General features: G+C 40.8%; 1 protein-coding gene across 1 annotated transcript; it reads right to left on the bottom strand.

Moving 5' to 3' along the window:
• Positions 1-15,587: 15,587 nt before the first annotated feature.
• LOC143536189 (uncharacterized) lies at positions 15,588-16,928 on the bottom strand. Its single transcript, XM_077030236.1, has one exon. It carries the CDS (start codon positions 16,926-16,928, stop codon positions 15,588-15,590), a length of 1,341 nt encoding a protein of 446 aa, XP_076886351.1.
• Between the last annotated feature and the right edge of the window lie 2,329 nt (positions 16,929-19,257).

The raw sequence follows: 19,257 nt of genomic DNA on the forward strand, positions 1-19,257 counted from the left end.
GAACGAAGTACTAAATTACCTGAAAAATTCTATGAAATTACATGACAAGTTTCAATATTAGAAAAAGATATCGATGCAAATTTGATAATTAAAAAATATATATTTTGATGCTTCTTTTGTTTTAAACTTTTAATGACAGATAAACACCAAAGATGGAGAATTTTTTTGCATTCTGTTTCTTGGTGCAAATAAAGGATTTATTACCTGTGAACAACACTCGAGTATTTTTATATGTTAAAGGAAGATTACAAATGAAAATAGAGATGATTATTTATTTGAAAACATAAAGTAGCATTAAAAAAGTGGATACACAATGACTTCTTGTAATAAAAACATTTTTTTTATTTTATTTATCATTATTATTTTTTATTTCTGCGGATTACAATTTTGTCTAATATAAAATAAAATGAAAAAGAAACCTCATCCTATTGGATAAAGTTTATGCAAGACGTATGCTTTAGATGTGGACACACTACGGCTTTTGTGGCCACACTATTGACTTTTTGGTTTCATCATTTCAACTTTAGTTCTACTAAGTTTAAACCCATCAATTATTTGTCATGTGGGGCAATGTGACACAAATACTTTATGCTATCTTTCATTAACTTGGTTTCATATGTTGCTAAACACGACTACACGTGTTCAGACTTTATAAGTTTATATAACATGTCCATACTTATATGTATTAAGATAACAAACAATCTTTTTATCTGGAAGTTAAAATAATAGTTTTTATAATGCTATTATTATGTTAGTCCCAACTAGAATTTACAACAAAAAGAATTTAATTAACTATACTTTGAAATACGTATTATCTCAAGTTATGCATTCACAAAAATATCTTCAGTATTTTCAAACACATTTTCGTCACATAACAAAGTTATATTTATAAGGAAAAATATAGCACCTTCGAGTGATACGTGTATTTTGTACTCATTACAACTTCAAAGTGTGTGGGGTTTTTTTTTTTTTTTTTAATTTTATATATCTACATCATCCGCAACATGACTTCCATAAACGATCACACTCTCTATATCACGTCATCACTTGGCAATTCTAAATCCAACCAGATATCCAATATGAGTAATCAAACAATTAAAGAAAATATTTAATGATTAGAAATAAACCAATGAATCAAGACATTACTTCGCAATTCATAATCCATCCAAATATCAATATGACTAATCAAGGTTAGTTTTCTTCACCTTTACCCTTATTCTAATGTACTTTATATTATGTTTACGGGGATTACTCCATATAATAGTAACCAACTTTAAAAGTTGTTCCAATCAGGTCACTGATAAAAACTTTTGTTCCAATTAGGTCATTAAACTTTCATTTTTATTCCAATTTTAGATATTTTACCTGGATAGCAGGTAATCTAGGTTTAAAAAAACAAAACAAAAAAAACCCTCAAAAAAATTCAAAAAAATTAATAAAAAACCATAATTCAGAATATAAAAAAAATAAAAGGTAAAAAAACTAACAAGTTTCGCCCGTTGTCCTCGTTCAACAAACAAAAAAACAAAAAAAAAAACGACCCGAAACCTGTTTTGACCTTTCCGACCTGGACCCATTCTGACCCGGACTCGTTCTGACCCGAACCTGTTGATCCTAACTCGTTCCGACCCTAACCAAAACAACCCATTTTGGTAAAAAAAAACGTGTTGAAACAAGATGTTAAGTGCTGAAACGAACTAAAAATCGCTTAAACGAGCTGTTAGGTGCTGAAACGAACTGAAAAATCGCTTAAGAACGAAGTACTAAAGTACCTGAAAAATTCTATGAAATTACATGACAAGTTTCAATATTAGAAAAATTTATCGATGCAAATTTGATAATAAAATAAAATATATATGTTTTGATGCTTCGGTTTTAAACTTTTAATAATGACAGAGAAACACCAACGTGTTATAAAGTGTGAGACAATGATGAATTTTTTTGCATTGTGTTTCTTGGTGCAAATAAGTAGAATGAATAAGGATTTATTACCTGTGAACAACACTCTAAGTATTTTCATATGTTAAAGGAAGTTTACAAATAAAAACAGAGATGATTATTTATTTGAAAACATAAAGTAGCATTAAAAAAGTGGATACACAATGACTTCTTGTAATAAAAACATTTTTTTATTTTATTTATTATTATTATTTTTTATTTCTACGGATTACAATTTTGTCTAATATAATATAAAATAAAATGAAAAAGAAACCTCATCCTATTGGATAAAGTTTATGCAAGACGTATGCTTTAGATGTGGACACACTACGGCTTTTGTGGCCACACTATTGACTTTTTAGTTTCATCATTTCAACTCGAGTTCTACTAAGTTTAAACTTTAAAAATATCAATTATTTGTCATGTGGAGGCAATATGCCACAGATCTATACCGTTTAATAAAATACTATAAGTTTTGTCACTTGTCAATTATGCATTAAACTTTATTATTTTTTACAAATTTATAACAGTAAAATAATAGTAATTACCATTCTTAACATTTATGCTTCAAATTTATTAATTTAATACTTACTTTCTATATTTTTTCTAACATTTTATATTTATAGTTATCTTTTACTTTAAAATTGTTTTAAAAACTATTGTATAACGATTTTATTTAATAGTGTTTACGGGTTTATTATTTATTGTATACTGATTATTTATTAAATATTATATTTTCAAGAACTACTCGTGTATTACACGAGCCTCAAACTAGTGCTTTATATTACCTTTCATTAACTTGGTTTCATATGTTGTTAACACGCCGAATGATACACGACTACACGTGTTCAGACTTTAGTTTATGTAGCATGTCCATACTTATATGTATTAAAATAACAAACACTCTTTTTATTTGGAAGTTAAAATAATAGTTTTTGTAATGCTATTATTATCTAAGTCCCGACCAGAATTTACAAAAAAAAAATTTTAATTAACTATACTTTGAAATACGTATTATTTACAAGTTATGCACACAAAAATATCTTCAATATTTTCAAACACATTTTCGTCACAAAACAAATTATATTTATAAGGGGGAGGGGGTAGTTCAATTCTCCTCACACATCACACCCAATGGTGGTGTGCCACATCACCAACCCTGAAGAAACACGGATCTACTCCCCACTGATGGGTCTTAGATCCAATGAATCCACAGGGTAGGATACGGTTACTGCCAACATGATATGAATACAATCCCTAAAGTCCAGTGACGTGAATCCTGCAAAACAGAACACCGTGAGCTCGTTACGGGAAGGACAAGGTGGGGGGTCTTCCCGTAACCACCCTCCGGTGTGAGAATAAGTACCGTTCTGATGAAGAGATAAAGTACTTAAATAAATTGAGAGAGTACAGTGATGGTGAATGTATACCTCATGATGATTGAGAGGGTATTTATAACCGGAGGGTGTAAGGAAGTGATTGGGCCAGCTGTCCCTTTAGAAGATACTTCATAACCGTCTGGACGCGTGTCCTTATATGATAGGTTTAACTCATACGCTGCATGTGCATGTATAACAACCTGGACACATGTCGCTTTATTATTGGTTGATGAGGTAACATTGGCCATGTGCACGATTATAAAGGCCTTGTCACGTGTCACTAGCTAATTGGCTAAAGGGTCACGTATTGCCCAAGAAAGCATCTTGGCAAGTCTTCTAGAAGGTAATTGGTTATTGGTTATTGACAGCTGTCCCGAAGCATTACCTTGTAGTTATTTACGCGGAAGGGTATTCCTTCATGCGGGTGACTTTTGAGGGTGCAGTGAGGCTTCCACATGTGTTATGAGGGTGTTTCTTCCTCAGATGATTATGCGGATGGTTTATATGCCCCGCGGGTGTCTTATGAGGGACTTCTGATTGACCCGCGGGTATTTCTTACGGGTATTTGGGTCCTTTTGGTACCCTACCTCTATAAGTCCCCCCAGTCCAGTGTTTCTTCCATGTGAAGTATTTTATGCGGGTGAAATTCTGGACTCAATCGTGGATTTGGGGATTTTTAATTTTGCAAGTTGGTGAGAAATATCTTTTGTTGCTGTGGATAATCATGAAAAAGGACAAGTTGATCACTCGCAGGCGCGTGTGCAGGTGACAAGACGTTTTTGACGGCTGTTACTGTACCCGACTGTACAACTGTTTCCCTTTTTCGAATTTCCCGCTTGACGTGGCGGTTTGTGATTAGGCTATGAATTTCTCTCTCCACTGTTCATATCCCATCGCATTAATTGCGATGGGTATAAAAGGAAGAGAAAACTTCCTAATGAAGCTTTATCGCCTTAGTTTTTCCTTCTTTGTTCTCTTTCTGATTTAGAACTTTGGAATTTCTCCATAACCCTTATGCCAAAATCGCCTGCAATGTCGAATGTTCAAACCGAAGTTGATGAGATAGAGATCTCATGGGACTACTTTGAGTATGAAAGATTACTAGAGACATATGGCATTCCACCGGAGTGGGAGCCGGAGTTCCCTTCACCGGGCTATATAGCCAGTTTATCTCCACCCGGTAAAATGGCTATTTATGCCGATTATTTTTCCTGTGGGAATTTCCGTCTTCCTTTGATGAAATTCTTTATGAATTTGTTAACCGCCTATGGAATTCACTTATCCCAACTACATCCACGTACTGTAATGCGAATTTGACATTACGAATTCGTATGTATAGCACGTGATCTAGTGTCACACGTTGATCGATTTCCCGTTTTCTACCGTCTTGCCATCCGCGATGGTTGGTATACCTGCCAAGGGTTTTCCGACCGAAGTATTGGATACGAGGTTGAGAAGGTGTCCGCCAATTGGCGTAGCAAATTTTTTTGGATTTATGAGGACGTGGTACCTGTTGCCATGGTCCGCCGTCCGGTTAACTCTCGCCTTCAGGACGTTGTTACGGCTGCCCATGAAGGGCGTGATTGGTTCCGTATTCTAATGGCGGAACCAACACCGATGCGGGCGCTACCGGAGGAAGCCCTGGTGTGGGTAGGCATGAGACGTTTATGGGCCTCAGAGTTTATGGAGCCCATTTTTGTTGACTTGTATGAACGTAAGTTACCCCTGCTGTTTTCCTCTTATTTGAAGTATTTCATAATTAAACTTTTTATCCTTTCAGGTCGAGGTTCTATGTTCAATGTCCTTTTTGAGGATAGAGGTTGTGTCTGACATGGCATTCGAGATGCCGGGGACCTACCTATTCTTGAGAAGACCAAGTCTCGTTTTCTTTTTCCAAAGAAGGTGCGGGCTGAACCTATTGTCTCTAACGCCACCTTTGAGACAGGTGCGTATGTTCTAAACCCTCATCCGCTTATTGCTATTACTTCTGATCGGACGATCACCACTTTATTATCGAGTGATGATGATGGCGATGGTTTCGATTTTTCCTCCTCTCCAGAGGAGAAAAAGTCCGATGACGATATACCTGAGTCTTCTTCTGTCTCCCAATTATTGGCAGAATTAGAGAAGAAGAGGGCTTTTATGGCTTTTCAAGCAGGTCAAGCGGGCGCCAAGACTGCAGGTGCTGAGGCGGGACCTTCGAAGAAGAAACGAAAAACTCATCGTCCTAAGAAGCCACAGTACTGTCTTGCTGATCGCATTGACACGGTAGAAGGTACGTATTGCCTTTAAAATATTTTGCCATTTTGGACTGTTTAGCTGAACATAACTTTTGTGCAGATCCATCGATCTTACCGGAAAATGTGTCCGAGAGGTTGCCTACTCCAACCCCTCAAATGGAGAAGCAACCTTCTCCTCTTCCGGAAAAGGAGGTAGAAAATCGACCTTCTACTCCTCCAAGTACTACCAACGTGGAAGATCAACCGACCACTCTTCCAACTGATACTATTATAGAAGGGAGGGTGTCGACTCCTCCCGTTGACACTTCAGCGGAAGATCCCAACAACCAGTCTGGGAATGATACTCGTTTTGACTATCTTTTCCAGGCTGGGGGTGGTACAAGTTTTCAGGGGGATGACCCCTGCTGAAATGTCATATCAGCGTGACCTCTCCCGCCACGACCTCCACACGAATGTAGCCTATCATTTGGCTAATGCCTTAGCTGGGAGCCAAGAGGTTTTATGTGAGTGGCGTACACTAGGCGGGAAGGTGGCGGAGGCTCGTCGAGCTGCCGAGGCTGCCCAGAAAGAAGCCGAGGAGCACCGCGTTGCAGCCCATACTGCTAAGTGGAAGCAGGTTAACGCGGAGAATGCCCTCAAGGGTGAACTGGACCGCAACGCTGCAGCTGCTCGCCGATGGAAGGAAGCTTGTGAAAAGCAAAACTCTCTTCTTGAGGCCGCTCGGGCAAAGACTCAAAAGGAGAAAGATGATTTGGCCCGGGCACAAGAAGCAAACTTGGCCCTAGAAAATCAAGTGTCTCTTCAAGGTACTCGAATTCAGGAACTTGAGGCCGAGTTAAAGTTGCAGAGAGAGCAGAACGATCTTAAAGAAAAAAGTGCCCTTGAGGTTCAAACCGCTTACGACTCCCTTTTGCAAGCTCATGAGAAAATATCCGCGGAATCTCGGGTGCTTCAAGAGCGAGCCGAATGTGCGGAACGAGATCTTCAGTGGTTTCTCACCCGGGGGATTGATGCTGTAAGTTATTTCCCCTTTGGATGTTCGTTGCTTACTTCTTATATTTGATACTGAAGACTTTGTATTTTTGTCTTGACAGGTCGTCCACCATATCAAGGGAAGCAAGGAGCTTACTGACAGCTTTGCTAATGTAATGACTGCTTCTTCTTCCCTTGGACGTGTGATAGTATTTCATGAAGGGATGAACTATGCTCAAAGTAACCGCTCATTCAGAGATCATCCTCTTCATGGCCTTGATGTCAAACAGGAGCGGAAAATACGGGTCGAGGAGCATGATGATCTGCGCTTCCTGCTCCAGGACATGCTTCCGGAATTTGCTTCCGCTCATGACGGTGTGCAACAATTGAAGGTCTACTTGGAAGAGGAGTCTGAGGGTGACTCTTCAGAAGACACGTCATTGAAGGATCCGAAAGACAAAACCACCCTGAACCCTTAGTATAGATCTAGATGTTATAACTTGTAATTTTTCTTTCTATATTTGTAATATTTCCTTTTGAATATTTAATGAGAAAGAACTTTTCATTTTTTGTAAGCATCCAACTGTTTTGAAGGAAATATCTTTAGAAGATATTTTTGAATTTTGAAAGTCTAACAACTTGGATGACGTGGCGGGGAGAGAAACTTTTTTAGGGGCAACTGACAAGACGTGTATGACGTCTTTGACAGTCTGTCTATAGTTTCTTTTTTTTTTGAGTTTCCCGCCTGACGTGTCAATCATCGAGTGGTCCGCGGTTTCTCTCTCCTCTGGTACACCATCAATCGCATTAATTGCGATGAGTATAAATATACCGTCTGAGGCTTCAAACAACTCTTATTGCTTTCTAATTCTCCTTCTTTCAGATTTTCAAAGCATAAGAGCTATTTTGAGATTTCCTCTTTCTCCTTCCCAATCAAGTTCTATTTATCTTCTCAGATGGCTGGAGATAAGAAAGGTACTCCTACCATTACCGATGTCGTTGTGGCCCTTAAAAGGAAGGTCTTCGACGACGTTATAAACGTTTATGGTTTGGCACCGGAGTGGGAGCCGGAACGTCCGGCTGACGGTTCCGTTGCCACTAGTCCTCCTCCGAAGAAGATGGCTGTATATATAGACCACTTTACGACCGGGAATTTCCGGATTCCGGTAACGAAGTTTGTCCAGTCGATCTTGACAACTTATGGAATTCATCTCTCCCAGATCCATCCCTTTGGGATGCTGAGGATTCGACATTTTAAATTCTGCTGTCAAGTTTGACATTTCGAACTGACTGTCGGTATGTTTGCCGTATTCTACAAGATGACTTTCCGAGACGGATGGTATAGCTTTGCTTCTACCGGGAAGAATGTCGTAGGCACGGAGTGGATCCGCAGCCTTCATGGCTGGAAGCCTAAATTTTTCTGGATCCGGGAAGAAGTTATTCCGTTCCCGATGATCTATCGGAAGGCGGAAGACACCATGCCAGTGGTTCCGGCTTCCGCTTACGAGGGGCTTTTCTGGTTTAACGCTTTAACTGCTACTCCGACTCCCAAACGCTCGATCCATCAGGGGGCGATGGTGAGCGCGAAGATGAGCCGTCTATGGCCTTTCCCCTTGCTGGAACCGTATTACGAACAGACTGATAAGAGTGAGTTTTAGGGAGTATTCCTTCTCCTGTTTTAATATTTTTCCGATTTCTGACCGTAATCATTGTTCGTGTAGGTGAGGGTTCCGCCTTCAACACCTTGTTGGATCACGAGGGGGGAATGATGGTGCGCCGCCCTATCGACGAAAGGGATGCTCCTTTCCTTGAGCGCACCCGCCCTAATTTTGTGTTTCCCACCGCTTTTCGCCCGGAACCCATAGTCTCTGAGGCGATGTATGCTAAAAGTGAGGCATACGTTAAAGATTGCATCCAAAAAGGTGAGGGCATTCTAAAACCCCAACCTGTGACTGCTGTTACTTCCAGCGGGGTGATCGTACTCTTTTCTTCCAGCGAAGAGTCATCACTTTGTGAATGAAGTTTTCCAGCTGATGTTAATAAAGTTGTGGAATCAACTGCAGGTCTTACCCGGCAGAGGGCTACCACTAGCCAAGCTGCGGGTCAAGATGATGTTGACGTTGCTGCGGTGGAGGGCCGTCCTCATCCTGATGACGTTACCGTTGAAGGTGAACGTCCTGCTGCTGGTGCGGACTCGTCTAAGGTGGCTGGCAAGTGCAAGGTTAATCCTGCCAAGGCCGCCCCTAAGAAGAAGTCCAAGAAGGCGAAGCCTTCCGCTTTGGGGACTCGTTTGGACGAACTTGATGCAAACGATCCTTCGTTAGGTAAGCGAGCTTTTTATTTTGCTAAATGCTTTTAATTAGAATGTTTCTAACCCTTTGTTGATGTTTTTCAGTGAAGGTGTTTCTGAAGGTGTTTCCGGTCTGAAAAGTTCTACTCCTCTTCCGCCACCACCGCATAATAGTGCTAAGGATCCGATTGAGGTGGCGGATGACTCTCCTCTGAAGAATAAGGAGGTCGACAATACTGAACATGTCAGTATGTCGCCTTCTTATAATGTTCATCACTTCAGGGACCAAGGAGGTGTGAGCATGTTTCCTCATGCTGCTCAGAGCTCTCCAGCTCCTCAGGAGGAAGATCCGACTCCCCATTAACCACGCTGGTCATTACGTCGGGATTCAACATTCCCTGATGTGGACCTGTGTTTTGAATACTTGCGGGAGAGTCTTCCGCATGGTGAGAGGGAGAGACGTCGCCGTAGTATTCGCCAAGTATTATTGAACTCCAATTCTTATTACTTGGCGAATACTATTTCCACAAATCAGGAAATAACCAGGGACTGGTTGGCGATGAATGAGCAGTGGGATGAGCTGGCGGCCTCTGCAACTGAGGCCAAGAAAGAAGGTCTGAAAGCTATACACGAGGCCCAAGAGGCCCGCCAGGCTCTAGAGGAGGAGAAGGTTGCTCGGTCCGCTGCCGAGGATGCCTAGGCTGCTCTCCAGAAACAACTAGATGCTCAAGCCAAATTGATGGAGGAGCAAGCCAAATTGGTGGAGGCACTTCAACCTGAATCGGCGGCTAAGGATAAGCGTTTGGCTGACCTTAATGCCAAGAACCGAGAACAGGCCTTAGAATGTGCCGGCCATAAGATGGATCTCGTCCGGGCCAAGGCGGACCAAAAATGGCTGTTATCGGAGGCTATCCCCAAGGTATGTACCCCTTTTTTTATATATAAACAATCTAAGGGTTTTTAGGGTTATTTATACCCGATTTTTCCACTGGTCATCGCCGATGTTCGAGCGAGTGTTGAGCTTGGGAACTGCGTTGCCCTTCTCCTTAAAGCTTCCAAGCAAGCTGGTCGCAAACTGGGTTTTGAGGAAGGTTACCAGTTTGGTTCAACTTCCAAACTCCCTGAGGAATACATTTTGGCTGGACAGGATACTGCTGCCGTCCTCAAACAGAAGTAAAAGGATTTTGATTCTTTGAAATTTTCTTTGACGGAGCAGATATCCGAGCTTGCGGATAAAGAGGACGCTATAGATCAACTAAAAGAGCTATTAGATCTTGATGGTGAAGAAGAAGAAGAGGAAGCCCATAACACTGCTGGCAATGAAAATGTTGCTCCGTAGATGTATATATATGTTTATTTGTAACTTTTTTCTTCGTTTTTTGTAATCTCTTTTGATCTATAATGAGAAGTCTTGTTTCCTTCCGGTGCACTTTGTCTTATGTGTTATAATATAAGTGTCTGTCCGGAACTTCGTTTTTTGTCAATAAAAGATTACAACTCATCAAGATAACATAGAACTGACTTGACATTTTCATACATTGGGCATAAGCCTTCTTACAATAAAAGAAATTGCAAAACTTGCTAGTCTATGTGGGCACGCAGGCCAAAGTAAAGAGTAAATCAAACTGCTACATATAGCATTTCTTTAAATGTGCTGCGTTCCACGTTCGAGGTATTTCCGCCCCATCCAACTTTTCCAACTTATAGGCACCTTTGGATAGTACTTGTTTGATTCTATAAGGTCCTTCCCAAGTTGGGGCTAGTTTGCCCGGAGGCTCCTGTCCGGAGGCCTCGTTATTGCGGAAGACAAAGTCTCCGGCATCGAATTCGCCTGTTTGGACCCGCGAGTTATAGTATTTCTGAAGCTGTCGCTTGTAATTGTGCTCGCGGATCAATGCTAATTCTCTTCTTTCTTCCAGTAAGTCAAGATTCATCCTAAGTTCGTGATCATTATCATCAATGAATAGGACCCTTGCGGATGGAATCCCGATTTCTTCGGGGATCATGGCTTCAGTGCCATAGGTTAGGCTAAAGGGTGTCTCCAAATTGCTGGAGTTCTTTTGAGTGCGGAAGGCCCAGAGTACGTGGGGCAATTCGTCTACCCAACTCGTTCGTTTCGTTCCTAGCCTTGCCTTGATCCCTTCTTTAATAGTTCGGTTGGTCCTTTCGACCTGACCGTTTGCCTGCGGATGAGCTACAGATGTAAAGGTTTGAATGACCTGAAGTTCTTTCAACCATTCCTGTAGTCCGCTGTCAGCAAATTGGGTCCCATTGTCACTTACCAATTCCTGTGGGAGGCCGAACCGGCAAATGATGAATTCCCAAAGGAATTTGTTCACGCTTGAAGCCGTGATTGATGCGACCGGTTTGGCTTCCACCCACTTGGTGAAATAATCAATGGCCACTATCAAGAACTTGACTCGTCCCGGGGCTTCTGGGAAATGTCCCATGATATCAATAGCCCATTTTTGGAACGGCCATGCAGATGTTACTGGAATCAGTTCATTTTTTGGATGCAGGGTGTTGGGGGCATGGCGCTTGCATGAATCACATTTTCTAATTTCTTGCACAGTGTCTAAGTGCATGCCGGGCCAATAATACCCTGCGTTCATAATCTTTGCAACTGTCATTCTTGGTCCCGCGTGTAGTCCGCAAATGCCTTCGTGAATTTCTCTGATAAAGTAATTTGCATCTTCTTCGTCTACACAACGTAATAGCGGACCAAGGAATGACCTCCGGTACAAGATACCGTCAATCAACTGGTAATTCAGAGCTTTATGCTTAATCTTCCGAGCCTCAGCCTTTCCTGCTGGAAGTGCTCCGGAAGATAAATAAGCTATAATGGGTGACATCCAAGATTCAACGCCCGTTTGAATTACCAGGACTTGATTTTCTGGAACAGATGGATGGTCTAGAACTTCTACACGAATATCTTTGGCGAAATGCTCAAAATTCGTTGAAGCTAGTTTGCTAAGAACGTCCGCCGATTTGTTCTCGCTCCTCTTAATGTGAACAATATTGAAGGAGGAAAATTGGCAAATCAATACCCTTGCTTGTGACAATAAGAAGCCATGACATCGTTTTTGGCTTCATATGTTCCGTTTATTCGTCCCGCAATTAGCATAGAATCCACCCGAGTCTCTAAATGTTTTACCCCCAGCTTTTTCGCTATCCGCAGTCCTGCCAGGAAGGCTTCGTATTCCACCTCATTGTTGGTAATTTTGAAGTCCAACTTGATGGCGTACGTAAATTCATGCCCCTCAGGGTTGACTAACCTTAAACCTGCACCTGACCCTTCGCTGCTGGAAGCTCCGTCCGTGAACAATGACCAAACTTGCCCTTGTTCCGGAGGTGTTTGGGGTTGTTGTTCGATTAGGCATTCTTGCTCTTTGTACTACGGAACTTCCGTGACGAAGTCCGCGAGTACCCGCCCCTTGATCACTGGTCTAGGCTTATATTCGATCGAGTGTTCACCCAATTCGATAGCCCACTTTTCTAGTCGGCCGGACAACTCGGGTTTACTCAATACGTTCTTGAGTTTGTACCCGGTTAACACATTAATAGGGTGGCCCTAGAAATATCTGCGGAGCCGTCTGGCGGCATATACCAATGATGTGCGAAAATATATATATATATAAATAAAACACAAGTCGCAACTAAGCTTTAAAAACCAAACAATCTATCCTAGTTCACACAAACGGCAAGTGTACCGATCGCGTATAGCACAGATAAGGAAAGTCCGGATATCGAACTCGAAGACACGTGAAAACGTTTATAATTACTAAACTCTAACCAAGACTCACCAAAATATTTAATTAATTTATTTTATAATTTATTTTAACTACTTAACTTAACTGAATGAAAACTTTTAACAAAACTTTGAAAACTTTGATTTAAATTCAATGTATAAAGACGTCTACCTAGGAATGAATCATGTTGATAGAAATAACAAGACAACGGATTGAAAATATTCACGACACCGGTTATAAAAGATGAAACAACTAAAACTTGTTTAAGAAACTCAAATTACCTCTCAGTCTCTCTAACAATCTCTAACTTATTTTAGTTGATTTTAAAGAATAAACCGGAAAAACAATTATTAACGTGTTCAATGACGACTCTCCTCTCGGTCACACCGACACACTAGCCTAATGGAAACGAATACTACGTCACCAAGGATAGAGGAACAATTTAACTTAACCCAAATTAAACCAACTAATTGCACATAAACACTCAAACTTGACAAGACAAAAACCCGCTCTCGTGCGGTCTTAATTCTAACAAGTAAAAGCAACGAGACAATATTACCTCTTATCACCTCTTGGTCTCAAAGAAGGTGTATTTTAACTGATTTTAGATGATTATATTACCCACTTATCCCTACGGTTGTACACCCCGCAAATAAACCCGAAACACCAAGTCAAGAGTCTAACAAACAATCAATTAATCAAAACCAATTCAATTAACTAATGCAAGAGAATTATAAGTAATAATAAATAAAACACAGCCATCACACACAATCTAATTTATGGTTTAGTTAAACTTTACATCAATAATTCAAGTCTTGAACATTAACAATCCATTATACAAGTCAAAACTACTCAACAATCATCTATCCTAGGTAGAACAAGCAAGATTAGTTACTCATTGATTTTGGACAGCCATGCATACTTAAGAAAAATATCGCAAACATCAACTTAAACATGATTAAATTCATTCAAGATCCAAACAATATCAATCACAAGACAAACAATCAATCAATTGCAAAACAATTCAAAGTAAAAGACCAAATCAACAAAGTTAGGGTTCTTGAAAAATAAGTAAAGTTTATGAGTGTTTTACTTAAGGTTTATGGCTGAATTAATGGATGTATAAGAAGCCTAGCAGCTGCACAAGATCCTCTATGATGTTCTCCTTCCTCTCCAGCCGCCAAAGACACCAACAGCCGCCTCTTTCTTCCTTTTTTTTCTTCTTTCTTTTCCGGCTGCAGTTTCCGATCGGAACCCTTAGTTAGGGTTTTGGGTTTTTTAATTTCGGGTCTTAGGCTTGAATAATGGCTGATTTCTCTTGTTATTACTTAATATAATATTATAAAAGGCTTTTAATATGTGGGCTTGGGTCGGGCCTTGACTTATAAGTTTGAAAGTTGAACAATTAAGCCCCTAAACTCTTCAAATTTAACTCTTTTTTCCACCAAACTTCATAACCTACAAGAAAACAATCATCTTTGTAATATTAAGCATAAACAAACCATAAAACTTTATAATTATACTAAAAAGTAATTAAAACATGATAAAAATGATACGGAAAGTAAATGTGTTTTACAACACATCAACCAATGCCAAAACCAACTTTTCTAACATCGAATATCTTGTTTCCGGGTCCGATAGCGTTCTACTGGCGTAATATATTGGAGTTTGAACATTTTTTCTATCGGTCAGCAGAACGGCTCCTATGGCAATGTCCGAGGCAGATAAATACAGTGTCAGAGGTTCACCCGCGTATGGTGCTGTAAGAGTAGGAAGCTCCATTAAGCGCTTCTTAACTTCTAAGAATGATTTTTCAGCCTCCGCGGTCCACTTGGCATGTGCCTTTTTTAGGCAATTTCTAAGTGTTGACACGAATGGATGATACTTGGCCGCGTGGTTTGCTTAGAATCGGTTCAGCGCCACAAGTCTCCCATTAAGTGTTTGAACCTCCTTGAGGGAAGAGGGTGAAGGCATGCGGGCTATAGCCTGGACCTTATCTGGGTTGGCTTTAAAGCCCACGCCTGTTAGTATGACTCCAAGGAATTTACCCTCTTCCACGCCAAATGAACACTTAACCGGATTCAACTTCATATTGATGCTTCGTAGTGTTTCAAAGGTCTATTCAATGTCTCTTAACATATGATCTTCTTCTATGCTTTTGATTACCAAATCATCCATATAAACTTCGAGATTCCGACTCATTTGACTTTTGAAAGCCTGATCCATCAGTCGTTGATATGTGGCCCCCGCGTTCTTTAATCCGAAAGGCATCATTCTGTAACAGAATGTTCCTTGGTCAGTTCGGAATGCTGTCTTGTCCTCGTCGCCAGCTGCCATATGAATCTGGTGATACTCTTTGTAGGCATCGAGGAAGCACTTGAATTTAAATGGGGCCACAACATCTGCTTTTAAGTCGATCTCCGGAAGCGGGTAACAATCTTTCGGACATGCCTTGTTCAAGTCTTTATAATCTATGCACATCCTCCATGTTCCGTTGCTTTTTGGGACAATCACTGGGTTAGCCACCCATGTTTGGTACTTGATTTCTCGTATGATCCCAGCATGAAGAAGGTCTTGTACTTGCTCATTCATGGCCTTTGTTTGTTCTGGACCCATATTTCGTTTCTTTTGTACAATTGGGGTGATTAACGGATTCACCCTTAACTTGTGTTCCGAAATGCTCCGCGGGACACCGGTCATGTCCGTGGGTTGCCAAGCAAAAATGTCAATGTTCTTGGTTAATAATTGCTTTAAAAAGGTTCTCACTATCTCCGAGATAGCGGGTCCTATTGTAATTATCTGGTCTGGAAACTTCTTGTTCAAAACCCAATTTTCGGATTCGGTCCTCTGAGCCTGTCTTGGAACCTTGCTTGGTCTTGAACTTTCGGTTGTAAAACAATGTCGGTTTACATGAATTATTGCCACACCAGTGCGAGTTGGAACTCCTACTGCACCGTGGGCTGTGGACGAATGGGCATTGAAGTCTCCAATTGCTTCTCGTCCCAAGATAATGTCATGTTTATAAGTGATAACACTGCGCGGGTGCTTGTAGGACCAAAAATTCAACTTCCTCTGTTCTTGAACGTACTCCGTCACTTAGTGTTACTGGGAAAGTGATAACACCGCGCGGGTGCATTGTCTCTCCCCCGAAACCAGAAACAGGAGCACAAATTGGTTGTAGTCTTTCTTTGTCTTCTTCTTCCAGTTGTTCGAAACACTGTTCGTACATAATATCGGACGTACTGCCTGTGTCAAAGAACACATATTGTGACCGGTAATGACCAAACTCGGCAGTAATTATCAGCGGGTTTTTGTTACACGGGCCTCCTTTGATCCGAGGAAAAATAACGGGCTCGTTTTTCCACTCTTCGTCTAAATATTCCCTCCGTTTTCCCTTACCCGAATGTCCCCCTTGAATCATGTGGACATTCAGATCTTTGATTTGCCTTTTGGCCGGACCCTGGCTATCCTTTGCGGGATTTTCTCCAGTCCTTCCTCGTACGCCTTTGACCAAATGTTCGAGTTTGCCATTTTTAACAGCTGCTTCAATTTCATTTCTGAGAGCCACACACTCATTCGTCTTGTGTCCAACATCATTATGATATGAGCAATGTTTTTTGGTATCAAGGAATGACTTCCGAGGTATTGGTTGAGGTTTCCGGAAAGTCAGATTCTCAGTAGTAAGAATTTCTGAGGGAGTCTTTGATAACTGGGTCCAACTGTTGGTGGAGCGAGCTGAAAAATTACGTTTGCCTTTGTTGCCGATCAAAGATCTTGCATCAAAAGGCTTAGATGCTTCCGCACTTGGCTGGAGTCTTGACCATATTGGTCCCTTAGCCTGCCTGTTTGGTCTCGGAGTTTGAAACTCAATCTTCGGTGATTGTTTTTGACTGCTGGAACTTAAGGTTTTCTCAGTTCTTGCAAACAACTTTGATGCCTTCATGATTTCATCCCATGACTCAGGCATTCCATCTCTTCCCGTTAGAGTACGAATCAAGGCATCACTGTGGACGTTCTTACAAAATGCTCCGCGCAACATATCTTCACTCACTCCTCCGATATTAAGGCTCTCGTAAGTAAAACGAGTAATGAAGTCCTCAATAGACTCATTATTTCTCCTTGTAACATCTAGTATTTCTGAAGGATCATGGGTATGTTTCTTTTGTTGACTAAAATGTTGAGAGAATTTTGCTACAAAGTCTTTCCAACTTGTAATCTTTCCGCATGGCAATTTCTCAAACCATTCCCGCCCCGCCCCGGTGAATGTTAGTGCGAACATGTGACACCAGTATGGAAGAGTCCAACCGCTGACTCCTCCAACTACTTCGAACCTTAACAGATGATCTCTAGGATCAGTCATTCCATTATATATTCCAACGGATGTTGGAATTTTTGCATTAATCAGGAATGGAGCTGTTGCGATGCTCGGAATGAATTTTTACTTTTATGCGAAGGACTCCAGGCGATACGGTTTGGAAAAATCATATTTAGCATTGCTATGATATCCCGATTGGCGGACAGCTGGGCGCGGATAGCTAGCTCCTCCGTACGAAGGAAGACGACTATCCCCACTATAAAAACTACCATCCTGACGATAAGATGAGTCGTACTCGTCCAGTTCGTCATCATAGGATTGTACCCGCATATCTATGCGGGGACGATGACACAACCATCGGGTTTCGCTCATGTTCCGCTCTGGTGGAAAGCTGTACTGGATGTGGCTTCCCCTTATGGGAGGAGAAATAGATCTTCTGGGTGGCTCATCATACGTCAGGGTACGGCCATGAAAACGCTCATTCCGAACCCGACGTTCATACTCTGCTTTCAAACTTTCTTGTTGAATACGAAGCCACTCGTCCGGATACAAGGTTTCTTCAGTCCTGAGGTTATGACGGTGTGATCTTCTTGGATTAGAGTCACCGGAATCTTCTTCCAAACCTAACCCCGACTGAGTTCGATGGACTTCTTGTCACACCCCCATACTAGGCCTAGGCGTGTGACTCGATAGTTGGTACTACATTTGTAAATAAATCAGAGTTACGGTTAATTAGCGGAAGACTTATAAAATATAAGGATCAAAGTTATAAAATATTTACATTACAAAAGATGGAAACAAGTTCCATTTGTGTTTACTTGTTTTAAGTTTACAAAACCACCATTTTAGTTATATTAACATTTAACAAAAATTATCCGAGCCATCGGATTCTTGAGCCTTCGTCCCTTAGCTCTAATCTTGGTTACCTGCAAAAATGTTATAAAAATATGTCAGCAACGAATGCTGGTGAATATGATGACGCGAAAATATTTTCTTTTACTTTGCTACCCCTCGAGGGTTACGCGTGCCTCGGCCCATCTTGGCTTAGGAATAACAAAGTTAAAACAATATCATTATAAACTCGAGTCTCTACCTAGGTCACCCCAGCAAGACACCGCAGCGTCCCGACGTACTTAGGTACCATAAATATACACAAGGTCATTCTCACTCGAACATACTTTGGTTCGGCCCATCGTGGCTGGAGGTCGTGACCAGGCGTGGTGCGATGTGCCCACCGCATTTTACCATATATGTAAGGATCCAGACAAACGTATACTACAGCCTGAGGGCTAGGCTTTTACTCTAATTAATAATGTTTTTAGAGACACTTAGTCTCATGTAAAGTTTTACACATAACACGTTTATTTATTTGAAAACAAGTTTGTAAAAGTGGGGCTTATTCACCTTTGATCGGGATTGGTTTCCAACACCGTCCTTGCGTAATCTTTCTTGCTATCTCGCACCTATAGTACGAGTATAACTTTTATTAGTCGGATATACAATCCGGCTTATGACCTTTAGTCTTATTACCTCGATGAACCTTTAGTTCATTTCTTTTACTTTAAAACCTTTAGTTTTAAAAGCAATATTTATAAACATTTAGTTTATTATAAAAACCCGACGTTTCTTCTTTTCTAAGAAACGTATTCTTTTTCTTTTATCATATAAGAATATCCTTTATTTCTTATATAATATTCATAACAAAGAATTATATATATTTCACACACACACACATATATATATATATATATACACACTTCCATATTTCTTTATCTTCTTTTCTTTGTTATATAATTTCTTTCCATAAACATCGAGCATAATTCCGACTTAGGGCATTAAGCCTATATAATATTTTATTATTATTTTAGTCGGGTAGTAAGCCTTACCTTTTCTTTGCATATTATTCCCTAGATACTCGAGCAACACTTCTACGCCGCTTAGCCTTTTCAACACTCGCCTTGATCGTCACTTCACTTCGGCAGGCAAATCGAGACACCCAATCTTCTCGGCACGCACTTCGAGGTGATCGTCGGGTTGTAATAACGACACCACCTTCTTGCTCGGAACGTCGTCGGGGAGTGGTACGAATATCGAGGTATGGCACGTTTATCGAGGAATCGGGGCATGGTTTTCGAGGTGGATCGTTGGCACGAATTTCGAGGTTTAGAGATATGTTTAGAGAGAGAGTTGTAAGCTGAGTTTGGTGTGACTTGTGAAGACCCCGGACCTCCTATTTATAGGCAAAAATTTGGATCCTATCGCGATACCTGATAGGCTCCTAGTCACCCATCGCGTAGCGCGATGTAGCTACGCATAATCACAACGTAGGTCTGCCACATGTTGCTACGTGACAGACGGTGTGCCACGTGTTAAC

Source organism: Bidens hawaiensis, unplaced genomic scaffold (assembly GCF_021521415.1).
Source record: "Bidens hawaiensis isolate Kalapana, Puna unplaced genomic scaffold, B.hawaiensis_p1.1 tig00010744_1, whole genome shotgun sequence".
NCBI lineage: Eukaryota > Viridiplantae > Streptophyta > Magnoliopsida > Asterales > Asteraceae > Bidens > Bidens hawaiensis.

Bases quoted from the DNA above. Each gene is read 5' to 3' on its own strand.
- LOC143536189 (XM_077030236.1), bottom strand. From the start codon at position 16,928: ATGACTGATCCTAGAGATCATCTGTTAAGGTTCGAAGTAGTTGGAGGA.